This window comes from Lolium rigidum, chromosome 4 (assembly GCF_022539505.1).
Source record: "Lolium rigidum isolate FL_2022 chromosome 4, APGP_CSIRO_Lrig_0.1, whole genome shotgun sequence".
In the NCBI taxonomy this organism is placed as follows: domain Eukaryota; kingdom Viridiplantae; phylum Streptophyta; class Magnoliopsida; order Poales; family Poaceae; genus Lolium; species Lolium rigidum.
Genome location: NC_061511.1, coordinates 222,947,673 through 222,963,392, shown reverse-complemented (window position 1 = coordinate 222,963,392; position 15,720 = coordinate 222,947,673). Strand labels below are relative to the sequence as shown.

At 44.9% G+C, this 15,720-nt stretch overlaps 2 protein-coding genes across 2 annotated transcripts; one reads left to right on the top strand and one right to left on the bottom strand.

Moving 5' to 3' along the window:
* The first annotated feature begins 3,338 nt into the window (after positions 1 to 3,338).
* On the top strand, positions 3,339 to 4,246 carry LOC124649587 (monothiol glutaredoxin-S9-like). The gene has a single exon (XM_047189189.1). The coding sequence runs from the start codon at positions 3,415 to 3,417 to the stop codon at positions 3,850 to 3,852; it is 438 nt and encodes a 145-aa protein (XP_047045145.1). The 5' UTR covers positions 3,339 to 3,414; the 3' UTR covers positions 3,853 to 4,246.
* A 6,077-nt stretch (positions 4,247 to 10,323) lies between these two features.
* Positions 10,324 to 15,567, bottom strand: LOC124707133 (protein ECERIFERUM 16). The gene is given in 5 exon segments (XM_047238797.1): positions 10,324 to 11,380; positions 11,383 to 11,548; positions 13,490 to 13,594; positions 14,056 to 14,165; positions 15,193 to 15,567. Coding segments are annotated over 5 exon segments (1,374 nt in total). The 5' UTR covers positions 15,536 to 15,567; the 3' UTR covers positions 10,324 to 10,730.
* Between the last annotated feature and the right edge of the window lie 153 nt (positions 15,568 to 15,720).

Genomic DNA, 15,720 nt, shown 5'->3' with positions numbered 1-15,720 from the left:
AAACCAACCTGATGCATGCCGATTTTTTATTGGAGAATCCAGAGTTGTGCCATTGTATTAGCTTAACCAGAGGACAACATGATTCACTTTACGAGGAAAATCGAACAAAACCAAAACACATGATGCCTTCCTGCTAAACACACACCCAAACAAGCACAGCACAAGCACCTGCCTGAAGGGGCACGTGGTCTCAAAACCGTGTGACAACCAAAGCATGGCTATAGAACGACCCTAACTCTAGGGCGGTACATGTCGACGTAAAACCCACCCTAAAGAAGGTGAGAGTGTGGGTACATAGCGCTCCAAAGATCCACGCTCTAAGTAGCGTCCACCTCTAACTCCAGCTGCCATCTTGAGACTCCCGGGACAACCTCGACAGAGCCTCCAACGAGGGGATGACACCAAAGCGACAACACTATTTGATCCAACAACTGGATCAAGGGTTTCACCTGCTGTCTGGGATGGGGTGGAACAGCTAGGGACTTAATGCCGCCTTCAAGAAGGTGACGACGCCCAAAGGCTTCGCCATCGTCCGCAACTGCGCATGATTTCTCCCAGCCCTAACTGCGACCCTGTTGTCCACTCGAACGGAACAAACAAGAGCATCATCCGCAACAGACGCCACTGAAGAGAGATGGGCACATGACATGGCAAGCGAGGGGGTCGAGGTCAACCTCTAGCATCACCTAGCAGCCTGACACGATGCTGGCCGATCTACCACTTCCCTGTGCGGCCAAGCAGGATAGAGCAACAGCAGAACAATGAATAAATGAAATGAATGAATTTCCAACATGGAAGGACCTCCGTCGTAGTTCGTACCATGCTGCAGACTAACCGCCTCCTTGCCGGGCATGAGCACCGCCGGTGGCCAGCACATCGCACCTCGCAGCCCGGCTCAACGAAGCGGTCAGGCCACCTAATGATCCGTTGCTTGACCGCCCTCCGGCCTCCGCCAACTGTTGCGGCCCTCCGCAATGCTGACTCTCCGCATGTAGAGAAGACGAGAGGGAGCCCGCCCACCTTGCCCTCTGCCTTAAGCGGCCGCGAGCCGACGATGGCAGCGGCCGAAGGAGCTCACAATCAGGGTTTTTTTTGTTTGGGGAGGAGTGCCCTCCTGAGCCGCTTGCACGAACAGCTGGAGAGGGAGGGAGCTTGAGTGATGCTTGTCGCGTCTTATCTGAATCCTGGAATTACGGACCAGCTAAGGAGCCGGTCAAATAATACGGAAGGCTGCACGATGGACATCGTCTTCATACGTGAGTACGTACGTCTAGGCCGGCACACAGGGACAGATTAGACCATTTAGCAGTTACGTACGTACTCCCACACGTCGTCATGCGAGTATACTTCTCAAAATAAGAAGTCTTTCATGCGAGTCATGCAGATGGCATGCATGCGCGCACACGTCACCCGCTCAGTTTGCAGCCTGCAGGTATTATGCTTTCTTGATCGAGATGGAGCAACCAATAGACCCCGCGCGGCACGTCATGTGCTTGTCGACGTATGTAGGCGAACAAGCAATACTGATTCAAACACCAATGGACTACCGAGTAATTATATAGTGTTCTCCCCTCCACCGAAAACTGCAAACGAAAGCCGAGCTACATGAAACTCTTTATTTAAAAAAATTGGAAATCATAGTTTTAAGTTTCAAAAAAATCTAAAAAATTCTAGACGTAGACAACGATAAAATCTACAAACGTGTAAAATCTCAATCTGAATTTTTTTGTATTGTAGACTACATAAAAATGACAACATCTGACCGGTTTTATAGTTTTGAAATGTACACTATTCACTATTCTTACATCCACACAGTTGTCATTTTTGTGTAGCCTAAAATACTAATAATTTCACATTGAGATTTTACATGTTTGTAGATTCCATTATTGGCTACATCTAGGATCTTTTTTTTCAGAATTTTTAAAAGTTAAAAGTATGATTTTCAAATTTTTGAAAACAAAGAGATACATGTAGCTCGGCCTCCATTTATCCACTCTCCCTCCATCCTAAAAACTCGTCACGAATTTAGATACAATATGGGCTAAAATATATCTAGATTAACTAAACCTGCGATAACTATGTAGAGACCAGGAAGTACGTACATAATATTTCTTTTTATCAGCGTGGGCATACAAATTCAAGAAGGACCTTAGAAAAACAATATAATGGTGCGGTCATTTTCCTTTACAGACAACCCACAGAAAATCATAGAAACATGATCGAGACCAGGGGCGTTGTCGATGATCATTGACCTGTCACGACTGTCCTTGCCGCCACTGGGAACGAAATCACCTGGGGAAGCAATGGTGATGGCTGCCAAATCTAGGTCGGAGACGATCCTCCACTCAAGCAGGAAGAAGAAGCTCGAGCATCGAAGACCGAGCGTAGCAGGGACAATCCTTGGCCGATGTTCGAAGATAGGAACGACGAAAACATGCCATCATTTGGAATCTGCTGCCGAGGTCACATACTCCATTGACCCCACCACCACCTCCAAACCATGCAGAAGGCGGTTGCGCTTATTGAAGAGGAGGCTCACCATCACAGGGAACTCCGACTTCTTCCTCCATTGAAGCTCGCCGGGGAGCTTTGCTGGTGACCGTCCAGCACCGTGCCAAGGCACAGGAGTGGAAGAAGACCCCCACCACCCTGCAAATCCGTCGATGTCGCAGCTACTTCTGTCATTCCCCTCGCCACCACGGCCAGCGAGGAAGAGGAACAGCAGCAGAGCAGCACCCCACACCTAGTGGCGGCAAAGGCTGACCTTATTCGCGGAGATCGCTGCGGTGCTCGCCATCAGCTTCCCGTGGAAGCTGAACGTACGTGGTCACATTTTTGTTCCAAGTTTTACATATTTACATTTCTTGCGAGGAAGACCTCAAGATCTATCGTGCTGTAGCGACAAACGGATCAATGTTGACACATCTCCGCAATCTCCTGATCCACACACACACACGTAAACTAATTTTTTCTACGACGACCTCGTGTGGCAGCCGTCCCCGGTCCCACCCCGCAAGCAGCCACCCCAGCAATCGTCACCAGCCACGTATCCTCCCGTCACCCTGCCGGGCCCTCCAACCTCCCCGGCGCAACCGCGGCTGACGCGCCGGCACGTCACGCACGCCTCCCGCCCGCGTACGCCGCACTTGCACTACTACCTCCGCCTCCGCGCCGCGACTGGCGCGCGAAAACCGCGGTCGCCGTCGTCCTCTCCTCCCCGCGTGGGCCCTCCCTCGCCGGTGACGGTGGATGACGCCATCCCCCCTCCCCCGATGAGCTCACCGCCCGCGCTTTATATATCTACCCGCGCGCCTCTCCCAACTCCCATTGCCCATCACACCACACCGCACCACGGAGACTCAACGCAACCGCGCGCACGAGACAGCGATCGATCGAGTAGGCAGCCCTGCCGAGATGTACCAGGCCATCCCGTACAGCGCCGGCCGCCTGCCGTCGTGGCCGCGGGCTATGCCATCATCAGCGGAGGTTCCGGAGGCTGGCTCCGTCGCCGCGGCCGATCACCAGGCGGCGGCGGCGAGGAGCGGGGACGGCGGGGAGGCGGTGAGGAGGGCGGTGGCGGAGAGCCCGGTGGTGGTGGTGGGGAGGCGCGGGTGCTGCCTCAGCCACGTGGTGAAGCGGCTGCTGCAGGGGCTCGGCGTGAACCCGGCCGTGCACGAGATCGCCGACGACGCCGAGCTCGCCGCCCTCGCCAACGCGGAGGGCGAGGTGGCGGCGCTCCCGGCGGTGTTCGTCGGCGGGCGCCTCCTCGGCGGGCTCGACAGGCTCATGGCCGTCCACATCTCCGGCGAGCTCGTGCCCATCCTCAAGAGCGCCGGCGCGCTCTGGCTCTGAGACAAATCCATGCATCATGCATCATCCGTGGACGGAGTAATGATATAATTATTAGTACAGCTAGCCGTTTGATTAGGACTTGATCATCTTTTCTCCATCTCTTTCTTCTTTTCTCCGTTTGATTCCTGAGAGATCACGTGAACCGGTGATGTTCAACCTCCGATCGATTCTCTTGCTTGGAATCAATAATGGTACGGTGTTGCTACTTGAGATAGCTAGATAGATATAGGCTTAAAATTCTTTTAGGGGATGAAAAAATTAGGAAATGTTGTGGTTTATGTTGCTTACTATTTCGTATTTATTTCCGATCGAACACGCTTGTAAATACATCGATGAGTGATGAGAGATGTACTATAATTTGCACTATCATTTTGTACAGCAGCTCTTGTTCTTCTGATGATATTGTTTTCATGAAATGGCACTGTTCATTAACACTCATAATCCGTGGCCGGTGGTTGTTTGCTGCAGCTGGTCTCTTTCCTGATATTCATGTTTGCCACCAGAACACTCAAGCTACAGCTAAGCTGGTGCCTGCAGATCGATCGCATGGTCATGGTGGATGCAATTAGTGCAACAAGGACGTTTGGTCGTCGGTTAGCCTCGCACACCTTGTCACTGCTAGCTTTTCTTCTTCTTTTTATCACATAATATAATGGCAACAAACAACAGATCACGATTTCTTGCAAGTTGCATTTTTCCATCCTGCGAACAATCTGTCTTTCAAAGTGCTAAAAGTACAAAAATTAATTAATTTCCTTTTTTTTTCTTTTGTGAAAATCCACCGATCTATTAATAAACATTAACAGAAGTACAAACAACTCTAAAAATAATAAAAACTACAAATATATTCTTAGATCACCTAGCCAAGACTACAAGCAGTAGAGAGTGAGCCGAGGGTGGACCGTTGTCCTCACTCTCCCTCACCAGAGATGGGCGTGGCTTGTCGTAGTAGAGTTTGTTGTAGTAGATGGACGAGAAGTCGTCGTGCCAAGTCCCCAAGAACCAACGCATTAGAGCAGAAACCATCGCCAAAGATGAGACCATATATAGGAGGGGCCATAAACATGAACTGACACAAACACCGATTGGATCCTAGGAGATCTGTCGGGATGACAACTCAAGACTCCCTCCGTTAGCACTGGGTGCACCGTCGGAACTGGGATAGAGCGGGGAGGACCTCATTCTGACTTTAAGATGTAGCCGTCCCCTCAACATCTTGAAGAAGACACCGCAAATATCTAAAAAAAATGAAAACCTCTCGCTAGAGAGAAACCGTGGTCCGCCACACCGCCATGGCTCCAAGGCTACCGAAAAGCGGGGCGGACCGGCAGTGTCGCCAACGGGGAAGGATGGTGGGGGTGGGGTGGGAGGGGAGGAGGGTCCTAGATTAGGGTTTTGGAGCGCCTCCTCTCTATCCATGTAACACTTCTTCTTTCAGCTCATTAGTATACTAAGCTAATTGGCGCTGGGAAGAAGACAAACCCCATCGTTCGTTCAGTGGGCCGGTTGCACGGAACGGGCAACGAGCGAGGTAAGCAAGCTTCGCACGTCGGCATGTCGGCCTCTGCAAAAATGACAAGACACAACTAAACGGCCGGCACGTACTATGTAGAAATATATATATAGATCGCTGGCTGGCTACGTAGTGCTACGGTATGGAACTGTGGATAGGATTTCCGTATATGCATATTGTTCGGCCGGTGGGGCAACAAAGAAGCGGCAGCACATGGCATGAGTTGTCAAGGACAAAACCCGCACGAAATGGACCTTGGGTGTTTGTTTTTCTTTGTTGCCGTTGAATACGTACGCACCAAAACAAAATCATGGACGTCGGAACCCTACGTCAGACTGGACGGAATGGCACTGGCTAACTAACTCAGGATAGGATCGGTTTGTCTCAAAACAAGAAGAATATATAATCCCCTCGGATTTTGGACGTGCTGGTCGGAGAAGGTTCAAATTAGAGTCAGGCATACTTCATAAAACTTTAAATTCGTATTAAATAGAGTAGTAATAAAAATTAAAGAAATAAAATCGTCAAATTAGCAAAGTATGAAATCCTTTTATGTGTTGTTACGCCGTCGCCAGCTAGCGGGACACGCTATGCCGACCAAAATGGCTAGAGTTCTTAAGACTTCTGTGACATCCTGGCTTAGGGTTGAATATAATTGATAGAATACTCGTATCAATAAGTTGTAACTTTGTCGGAAGCTAATCCCCTAAGAACTCAAGTTAAGGGTGTTTGGCCGGGAGCAATTAAGGATTGGTGACTGACCGGAAAGTCATTCCCTAGTGCGTACGAGTGAGCTTAAAGTACGCAACAAATATTAGTGTTGGTTTGTGTGGCTAGTCTAGATGTTCTAAAGAGTTGTCAGGGGTGGCCACCGTGGCGCATGGCTGGTGTGGCTCATCATGACACACTACATGGCACATGTGCCGGCACTGGACGCAGAGACGTGTGCCAAAGACAGGAAGTTCCTACCTTGAGGTTGATCGACACTAGTAGAAAAATGGGCTTCCGTCCAAGCCTTTAATATCGGCTTTCTTACGAACCGGTACTAAAGGGTGCATTGGTACCGGTTGAACTGCCCAGGCCGCCGGCAACCTTTAGTACCGGTTCGTGCGGGACCTTTAGTATCGGTTCGTGTCACGAACCGGTGCTAAAGGGTTGATGTCAGCCGGAAAACACGAACCGGTACTAAAGGTTTTCCTGCTCCCCACGCACCTCCACCCCCCCCCCCGTGGATCGCCTTTTTTTGCTCTATAAAATACAAAAGAAAATTTAAAAAAATAAAATCTTTTGAGATTCCTGTATGTTACGCAACGTACTATTAGGGAAAATTAACAAATTTGAATTTCGATTTTTTTTTGCATAAAAAGTTTAGAAAAACGTAAAATGGCATTAACTTTTGCCTACGACGTCGGAAAAAAGCGTATAATATATCAAAATGATCGTGGGAAAAAGTTAGATCCGAATTCACCCAGGTTTACCCGGTTAGCCAATTTTTAGATTCTCAAAATTCCAAATAAAAATATGAAAGCATGAAGATTTTAGTTTTTTTTCCAGAAATTTAGAATTATATATATATATTTAAATTAAAATTAAAAATTATAATATTTTTTGAATCCAAAATATATTTTTTATATATTTTTTCCGGAAGATTACTATTACTTTTAGCAAATTATAAGATTTCTAAATTTTCCGGTTTTAGGTTTGGCAAAAAAATATTAAAAAATTTAAAATAATTAAAAATAATACAAATTTAAAAAGTTAATTTTATTTATTTATTCAATGTTATTCTTACATCATTACTTTTTTATTAAAATAATTATTTGGATTTTAAACGATAAAGAAGTGTGACATCGACCAATATGTTAATAGATTGATATGATACTACTATCAACAACATGCGTGTGAAGCACTTGTAAGTGGGACGGGAAGGAGCTCGGAAGTTAAGCGTGCTAGTGCTGGAGTAGTGTGAGGATGAGTGACTGACCGGGAAGTTTGACCACGGGTAAGTAATTTAACTAGAGATTAAGTGTAGTTAGAGACTAACGGAAATACTAGGAATTCTGAAGAAAAGAAAAAGAGGGTGTGAAAAATAATTAGAAAAAAAGGATAATTTTTTTTAACGAAATAGCCTTTAGTACCGGTTCGTAACACGAACCGATACCAAAGGTCTCCAGCCCCACAGGCTCCTCCATGCCCACGTGGAGGCACCTTTAGTACCAATTCGTAAGGAAGCGGTACGAAAGGGGGGAGGCTTTAGTACCGAATCTTTAGTACCTACTAAAGGGGGGTTTTCTACTACTGCGACAAAGGCATCGATCTTCTAAGGGAAGGGGGAGGGGTGAGTGTGCCATCTTGACACATGGCTCAATAGGGTTGGTAGGATATTAGAATCAACAAGTTGCAACTTTATTTCTGGAAGGTCATCCCTAAAGAACTTCAAGGTTAAATTCTTGACCGAGCAATTAGAGGATGGGTAACCGACCGGAAAATTATTCATGGGTGCATCCGAGTGAGGATAAATACACAGGGTAAGACTAATGTTGGTTTGGCGGACTAATCTAGATGTCCTAATTAAAGAGCTGCCATGGCGGCCAGGGATGGCCAGGGAGATATATTTTAGTTCGCTAAAACTATTTACATTATATGACGGAGGTAGTACATAACTAGTTAGCTTCGTAGCGGGACATGGAAATTCCCCAGCACTAGTGTTTTATGCGAGGTAAGCTGATTGCTGCAAAGATGGTGAACGGTGGTCTTCAACACCGATCTAGCAGTAGCGCGTGGCACTAACCTATTGGTTCAATCAAGGCAGTGACTCAAGCAAGATGGAGATTAACTTCTTCGAGGAGCAGATGGAGATGACGTAGGGAAGCAGTAGCACAAATCTATATGAAAGAAGCATTTGACCAATTGTGATTGGAGTCTGACGTGGGTACGTAGTGGCTAACGCATGCTCTGATCACCCAAAATTGACCTTTTCTCCTAGCGGGGAAATGACACGCGGTATGCTCGTTGAAAAATCCCCTCAGCTAAAAAGATCGCTGCATGAGCTGGTAAAGTTAGCACGTCACAGTTCGCATAGATTCAGCCAGATGAGCTCAGCAGGGTGCAACCTCGAGAATCACGTGGCGTGAAAAGGTATTAGGTGAAAAAGAGAGGAGACGACGGTGGAGTTTAAACTGAAACAACTCAAGAGTTTCTAGAAGATTGGAGGAATTCTGAAAGTCAATAATCTCCGGATGATTAGAGCGAGTATGCTGAAAGCCTGAAACCCTGAAAAAATGGTACATATGCATGGATTTTTCTCTCTCTCCAGCAATTGCTAAATTCGCTTCTAATCGTGGAAAGTTCTTGGGAAACTCTGGCACATTTCTTGAGATACTTTCAGGCATGACCTGAATTTCATCTCGACAAGGAGATGACACGGCGCCTCTTGGTCTGGAGTTCAAATTCAAGTTCAGCACAACCAAACTACCAACCAACCAGGAGACGTGATCACGAATTAATCCATCTCGACGTCAGGCTAAGGTCGAGTCAAAACCCTATTAAAAACAGGTAGCTGGATGTAATCAGGTGACAGACTCCGACGTGCACACCGTCTCCTGCACCTACGTGGCGCGACGAAGGCCACGGTACGACGTGGGATGAAGATCCGGGGAGATCGCACCGTGACATCAACGTGTTTGACAAGAAGCCAGCGGTTGGCCAGGACGTCCTCTTCCTGGTCGATGTCACCACCTCCGCACATGTGCTCGTCAAAGCACCTCTCACATACGTCACGTAAGTTTGTTTAAGCATCACTGCCTTATGTTTTCCAGCCCATCCTAGTGGAAGACTTTGGCTAAAAAAACATGTGATGAGGACCTGGTCTTTGTTATAAGTACTACAGAAGGTTTGGCTGCAAACTACGGCTCGATCGGCTGGGTGTGCTCTGAGCATCAATCTAATGGAATAGGTTCCATTGGCCAATCCAATCAATGGGATCTTTATGTTCCTTCTGCCAAACCACTGGTTCGAGTCTGGCCTATCACATCTTGCTCTGGGGCATCCAATACCCCAGCAAAAGAACACGGATCATCTTTTACATCTGAGTGGAACAGAAGCTAGCTGCTAGGCAGATGAGGCGTCGATGTCGTCGTGCTCGTGTCAGTTCATGCTTAATTTTTGCAAAATACCATAGAAAATTGCCTATTTATCTGTTGTAATTTTGAGAGATAAGACCGCGGAATAGAATGGATTGTATTTTTGCAGTGTACGTGGTGAGCTGACCTCAAATGGCGGGTTCAAGCGTCTTATCCGAACACGGAGATGAAGTCATGGGATGGGCAAAGAGTGCTAAGCTGCTGTCATGCAGTTGGCCCATGAAAGCAACTGATGGTGTGGCCGCTGCCTAGCTAGACAACCCCTCGAGTGATGCAAGAGCCAAACCCCAAACTGTGTGTATAGCCAGCCTCGGAATCATAATATCTGGATTTCGACATGGGCAGGGTGTCGAGGTAGGCTCACCATGAACCTGGACAAGAATGACAAAACAAATGAGTGATGATGAAGCCAAACAAGCAGGCCGCACACAGAGAATGGTACTGTACTATTAACGAATGAAACCTTTGTACGGATAAGCGCATTTCAGTATTTCATTTTTGAGATCATATGAAAGATCTGGGCAACAAGGTTGCAGAAAATGTTTTTGTTTGGACCAGTCATCTCTACGAATAGACCTCTTGGTCCTTGAGGTGACAGAATATGTTTGATTCTTACCAAATTACTGTGTTGATTGCACACAACATAGCGAAATCAACCAAATCGATGAAAACAACATTAATACTGTTGCAGGTTGAATGATTTTGAATCCACTTGAGCTGTCGAGCTCAAGAGGATTTACAATTTCGCATGTAGCTTGAAAGATAGAAATCAGTAACGATTGCCCCAGAACAAGTAGAACTGGGGCAAAGTGGACATGCAACAGAAAAGTGCATACAGTGCACTAGCTTTGTTTCGGTTAGAATTTCAACCAGTTAACAATGCAACATACTACAAAGATCATGAAGGTACAGATTGACAGTTTGAGATTTCACAGCAAGTCAGTCTTCTGTACTCCTGGTCAGTATGACACAACCCTAGCGCCAAACTAACACATGTGGATGATGGCGAGTGAAGCACATGGAAGCAGGTTTAGACTGTCATACCCAGTTCAGATCTCCATGTCTCTGTCCATACCGACGGGTACATGGGAGCTTTGAAAGACAGTTTTCTGAAAGGTTTGCTACTTAGATACATGAAGTGAACAAAAGTCAGTAGGTCTTTGTCTCCAGATAAAGTATCCCTGAAGCTAACTGACAGCTCTTTAACTTCAAAAGTGTTTCTTCTATTTCTGCAATGAATCAAACCATGAATCAAAATCATCCGAGACATTTGAGGAACCAGAATGAGGCACATGGGAATTTGAGCTGTTCTGCTGCGACTGTGCAGGTGTAGTTTGTTTCTTGTCATTCACGCAGAACGGGGAGTCTGCAAGCAAATCATCCACTGAATCATCAATAGAGGTTACATCAATCTGCTTGGCATATCTGAAGTCAATGTTGTTGTCAGAGTCAAAAGTTGGTCGAGAAGTTAAGCTTGATGCGGCAAAACCTTCATTCTGGACAGGTAAGGAAAGCAAGGTATCTAGATCATCATCAAGAGCTGAAAGTGGCGGCAATTTGGACGAGGTGCCAGACGTGACTTTCTCATTTGATTTGTTGATCTTCATACGTTCCAAAGTTGAATGGTTTCCAAACGACTCATCTACATTGGAGCTAGAAAGGTGAGTCCCACCAAGTGAATTAAGAAGCATGTCAAGTTCTTCTTCTGGAGCAACCATCTCAAGCTTCGACTGTTCGATATGGGCTGTACTTGGAACAGTATCTGTAATTCCTGTATAGCTTTTATCTTCTTCAGTGTCTGAATGCACAAGTCGAGCACTAATTTTGGGCGATGCTGCAGTTTCTTCTTCTGCAAAACATTCCAAATGATAATTGTATTCATTTGGTCATTACAATGAATGCTGCTGGCGTGGTCGTGACTACCTTTTGCGTGCTTTATGTCCTTCAGGTTATGTTGAACCAAACTTTCTTTAGCATCAGTCTCCAACGTTGTGTCACATTGAATCACTATTTCATCGTCTTCGTCTTCAGAAGCAACATCCTAATAATAAGATGAATCAGCATAGGAGAAAACAGATGAACAGAGGATATCGAATCAAGCTGAAAGGATTTGAAAGAGGCTCAAGCATACAAGCATGTTTTAAAAAAATATTAATGTCAGCTAAAATATATCTCTACTACAACTATAGTGTAGCCGTCTTGAATTGGGGTTTACCACCCTCCTCCTAGCTTCCTGCCAAAACAACTCTATTGTAGCTGTTCATTTGCAATACAAAACTATCATCTGCCATTCATCAAGCATCACCGGGAATTATCTAACAGTCCAAATGTGCTGGATTCGCCTGTCCTTGTGCGCACCCAAAATCAGTCTAGAAGTCTAGCCCAAGTGTGTGTGTTAACTGTGAACGTCCTAGGAGCTAGCCGAATTTTTTAGAGAACTGCAATCACTAAAGACTTGCAACATGGGTGCTATGATCTGAGTTTTTTTAGTGGAGTCAGAGCTATGACCAGCGAGCGTTCTTGCCACGTGACCATGAGTTACCCAGGCAGTTTGTCTCTTCACACAGGGTCTCTTGCGGCCAATTTCCTATATAATTGCGAAGTGATGGCAGTTTCTTAAAAAACCAATAAAAATTGTCTTTCTTGTGGGAAAAGAACTTACAGATTATAGGTATGTGCTAAATGAAAAAGTGATACATGCTAAATGAAAAAGAGATATACAATAATCAATAATATTGATAATCTAAATGTCTCCATCTGACATGGTTATATTCAAATACGTTTTAATCTTCATATTTTTCTAAATTGTTTGACCGACCACTTATGTCTCCTATTGAAACTCACCCAGGGTAAGACATCAAATTCAATAAAAGTTAGTAGGCGTAAAACAAAACCATAATTCTCTCGCGCACATATTGAGCTATCCATATTAAATTTGTGTCACTTCGTAAAAGACAATACTTCTACTTCATATTTATGAAAAAATTTAACTGTAAGGAGCCCAGTTTGTAATATATTTCATTACATCTTCTCTTTTGAAGCTATACTATTCTACTCATATGCCACAACATGCAAAGCACGTGCTACTAACTAATATACTTATAAAGTAGCCCTATATGACACAGGCATCAGGGGTAGCAGGTTCAGCATTATCCAACTCAGAATTATATAATGAACCATGCAAAAAGATAAATTAAGGATGGAGGCGTTAACAATCCCGAATACAGTGGGTCAAACAGATAAATAGAGATCAAATGTCCGCTTATCCAATGAAGGAAAAACAAAACTGCCGTCCACCAACAAAAAAGACATCAACTAAAAGTTTATAGACATTTTATTGCTTCCATGATGATAGATTTATGTAGTGTGGGAAATTCCCATGATAGCGAATGTACGAGCAAGCGGTGATCACAATAGTCAAAAGGTCAGATACTGAACTACCATGTCCTTGTGGCAGAAAATTGAGTGATGGGTGGAATAAATTATGCAGAACAAGGCAGACAGATATCAGCACTAGCTAGGAGGTGGCAACTACTAGTCACATTCAAGAAAACAGAGGCATATATTTTGATTGCAGCTACAGAACATTAGGTTTGCATAACAAATGGATCTGTTTATGGTTGTGTTTATCAGGAAATATGGACTAGGATAGCATAATTTTTTTGTATACGGATTGGATTAGACTTCATCATCCACTCTTATTTTATATCAGTTGGACCTCTCCTAATTCAAAAACATCATAAATCTGTTTACACCTCCATGATAACAGATGTTCTCATGAGTTTATCTGTCAGCATTCCTACTGCACATGATGCGAAGATCTACCTATATTAATGTATTGCATTAGCATATTCCGAAATTAAACACAGAGTATATACTGTTACTTAAAAATTACCAACTGGAACCTAATATTGCAGTTCAGGTATTACAAAGAGAAGGCAATTGTGTAACCGAATACAATAGCCATAAACCAGGAATGTACCAGATCCTCGGGCAGTAGATCTTTTTCTATAAAAAGCCTCTGGTAGAGCTTAATCTTCGAAAGCTGGGTGGCCAATGCATTGAGATCCATGGAGAGAAACGGCACCTGGAATGAGGATAAAATTTAATCATGTATGAATATGAAAAAAAAATGATGGTACTGGAGGGAAGAAGACACCAAATCCTAAACAACAATGGCTCCAAATAGATCTCCGCATTACTTCATATCTTTTTTCTGTTCAATAATCTAATACACTATCATCTACTGTTTATTTGATCAAGAAAATTTTCATTCCACAAACTTTGACAAGATACTCGACAAAGGGACCAATGGCTACTCCTGCCATGATCCCATGCATTTTTGAAAAAAAGTTTGCTCCCAGTAAATTATCTATACCAACTTTTCAGACAGTATCAAACCCTAAGGGCTTTGTATGGAAAGGCAAAGATTGGGCCTAAACCTCGCCTACACAAACAAGCTCCAAAGCAGGGTTTGTATAAATTTTGCGCAGAATAATACATTTCACAAAGATGGCATAGCGCATAGGCATAGTATCAGGTCTGTACCTCAAAATCTGGTGCCAAATCATCATCTAAAATGAAATTATCATCTTCAAACCAGGACATAATCCCTTCCCCTCTAGCTTCAAGCATAGAGGTAGAAGCCTGCATAAAACCTAAAAACAAACAGTAAATATCAAACAGCATTAGCACCACTGAGAAAAAAGCAATCTCATCATACACAATAGGCCAGTTCCCAATCAACATCTGATATGTTCAGCACGGAAATAAAAGACTCTGAGAATCCACATATCAATTTGCCAACAAAACTAAATGGTGACCAGTGATTATTTTGGTAGGAATTTTTAACACTGAACCTGACCAACATACAGAATATCTGCTCAACTCAAGTGCTAATCGGAGCATGTAATTACTAGTTTCCTACTGAAATGCAGAGGATACCTTCTGATGTTTGGTATACTCGATTTTAAGTTGGCATCGGAGGTAACACGATTATGAAAGAACCTTCCTTACAATTTGCCAATGGAACTAAACAGAGACTAGCGATTACTACCTCCATTTCAAAAAACAAGGCATGTATTTTTAGTGAAAAGTCAAAGCACATTAAGTTTGCCTGAAGTTTTACACAAAAATGACACAATTTATAATAGTGAATAAATACACTATGGAAATAGTAGTACATCTTATGGTGGGTCTATTGATATAGATTTTATATTGCAGATGCTCATAATTTTTTGTCTCTATACGTAGTTAAACTTAAGCAATACTTACTTTTCAATGAATTTGTATGCCTTGTTTTATGGAATGGAGGTAGTATTGTGGTAGGAATTTTCTATTGTGGTAGGAATTTTCAACACAGAACCTGACCAACATACAGGACATCTGCTCAACTCAAGTCCTAATAGGAGCATGTAATTACTACAGTTTACAACTGAAATGCAAAGGATACCTTCTGATGTTTGGTATACTCAATTCTAAGGGGCATTGGAGGTAACACGACTCTGAACAGAACGTTCCTTACAAGTGTTCATGGTCCGATTTCAATCATATTTAGAGGAAGGATCGCAAGGATCATCTAATTGACCTAAGCATGGTTGAGGCGATCAACTGAATGAGGTTAATCAATGTACAGATAGTGGTGAGACTACAAGTCCCAGTCGAAGCTCGGCGGCGCTGCCTTACCAAATGACGAGTCCTGGGAGGCGAGCAGGCCCGGCGCGGTGAGGCCCCGGTCCTCGCGGGGCTGGGCCCGCGCCTGCTCGAGCAGGTAGGCGAAGTCGGCGCCCTTGCTGCGCGGCGCGACCTCGCCGGTCCATTCTGCAGGGTCTTCGGCCTCGGGTTCGGACTCGTAGCGGTCCCAGTTGGAGGGGAGGTTGCGGCTGCGAGGGGCGGAGGTGGAGGACCCGCCGCTGGCTGCAGCCGCGCGCTTCTGCTTGTGCGCCGCCGCCGCTGCGGGCGTCTGGTGGGTGCGGCGGCCGTGCACCGTGTGCGAGCGCTTCGACCTCGCCGCCGCCTTGGGATCCATTGGGGGAGGGTTTCGCGGTGCGCTTCGGCTTCGGTTGTGTGTTTCTTTTTTTTACAGTTTAACCCCCAGCACTCTTCACAGGAAGAAGAGACTTTGCTCATAAAGGCTTGATCTGTAAATTACGAGGGACGTTTGTATAATTGTTTATTTTACAAGGGCCTTCACGCTACTACGAACTCAGGACA

Coding starts and splice junctions, on each gene's coding strand:
- LOC124649587 (XM_047189189.1), top strand. CDS start 3,415: ATGTACCAGGCCATCCCGTACAGCGCCGGCCGCCTGCCGTCGTGGCCG.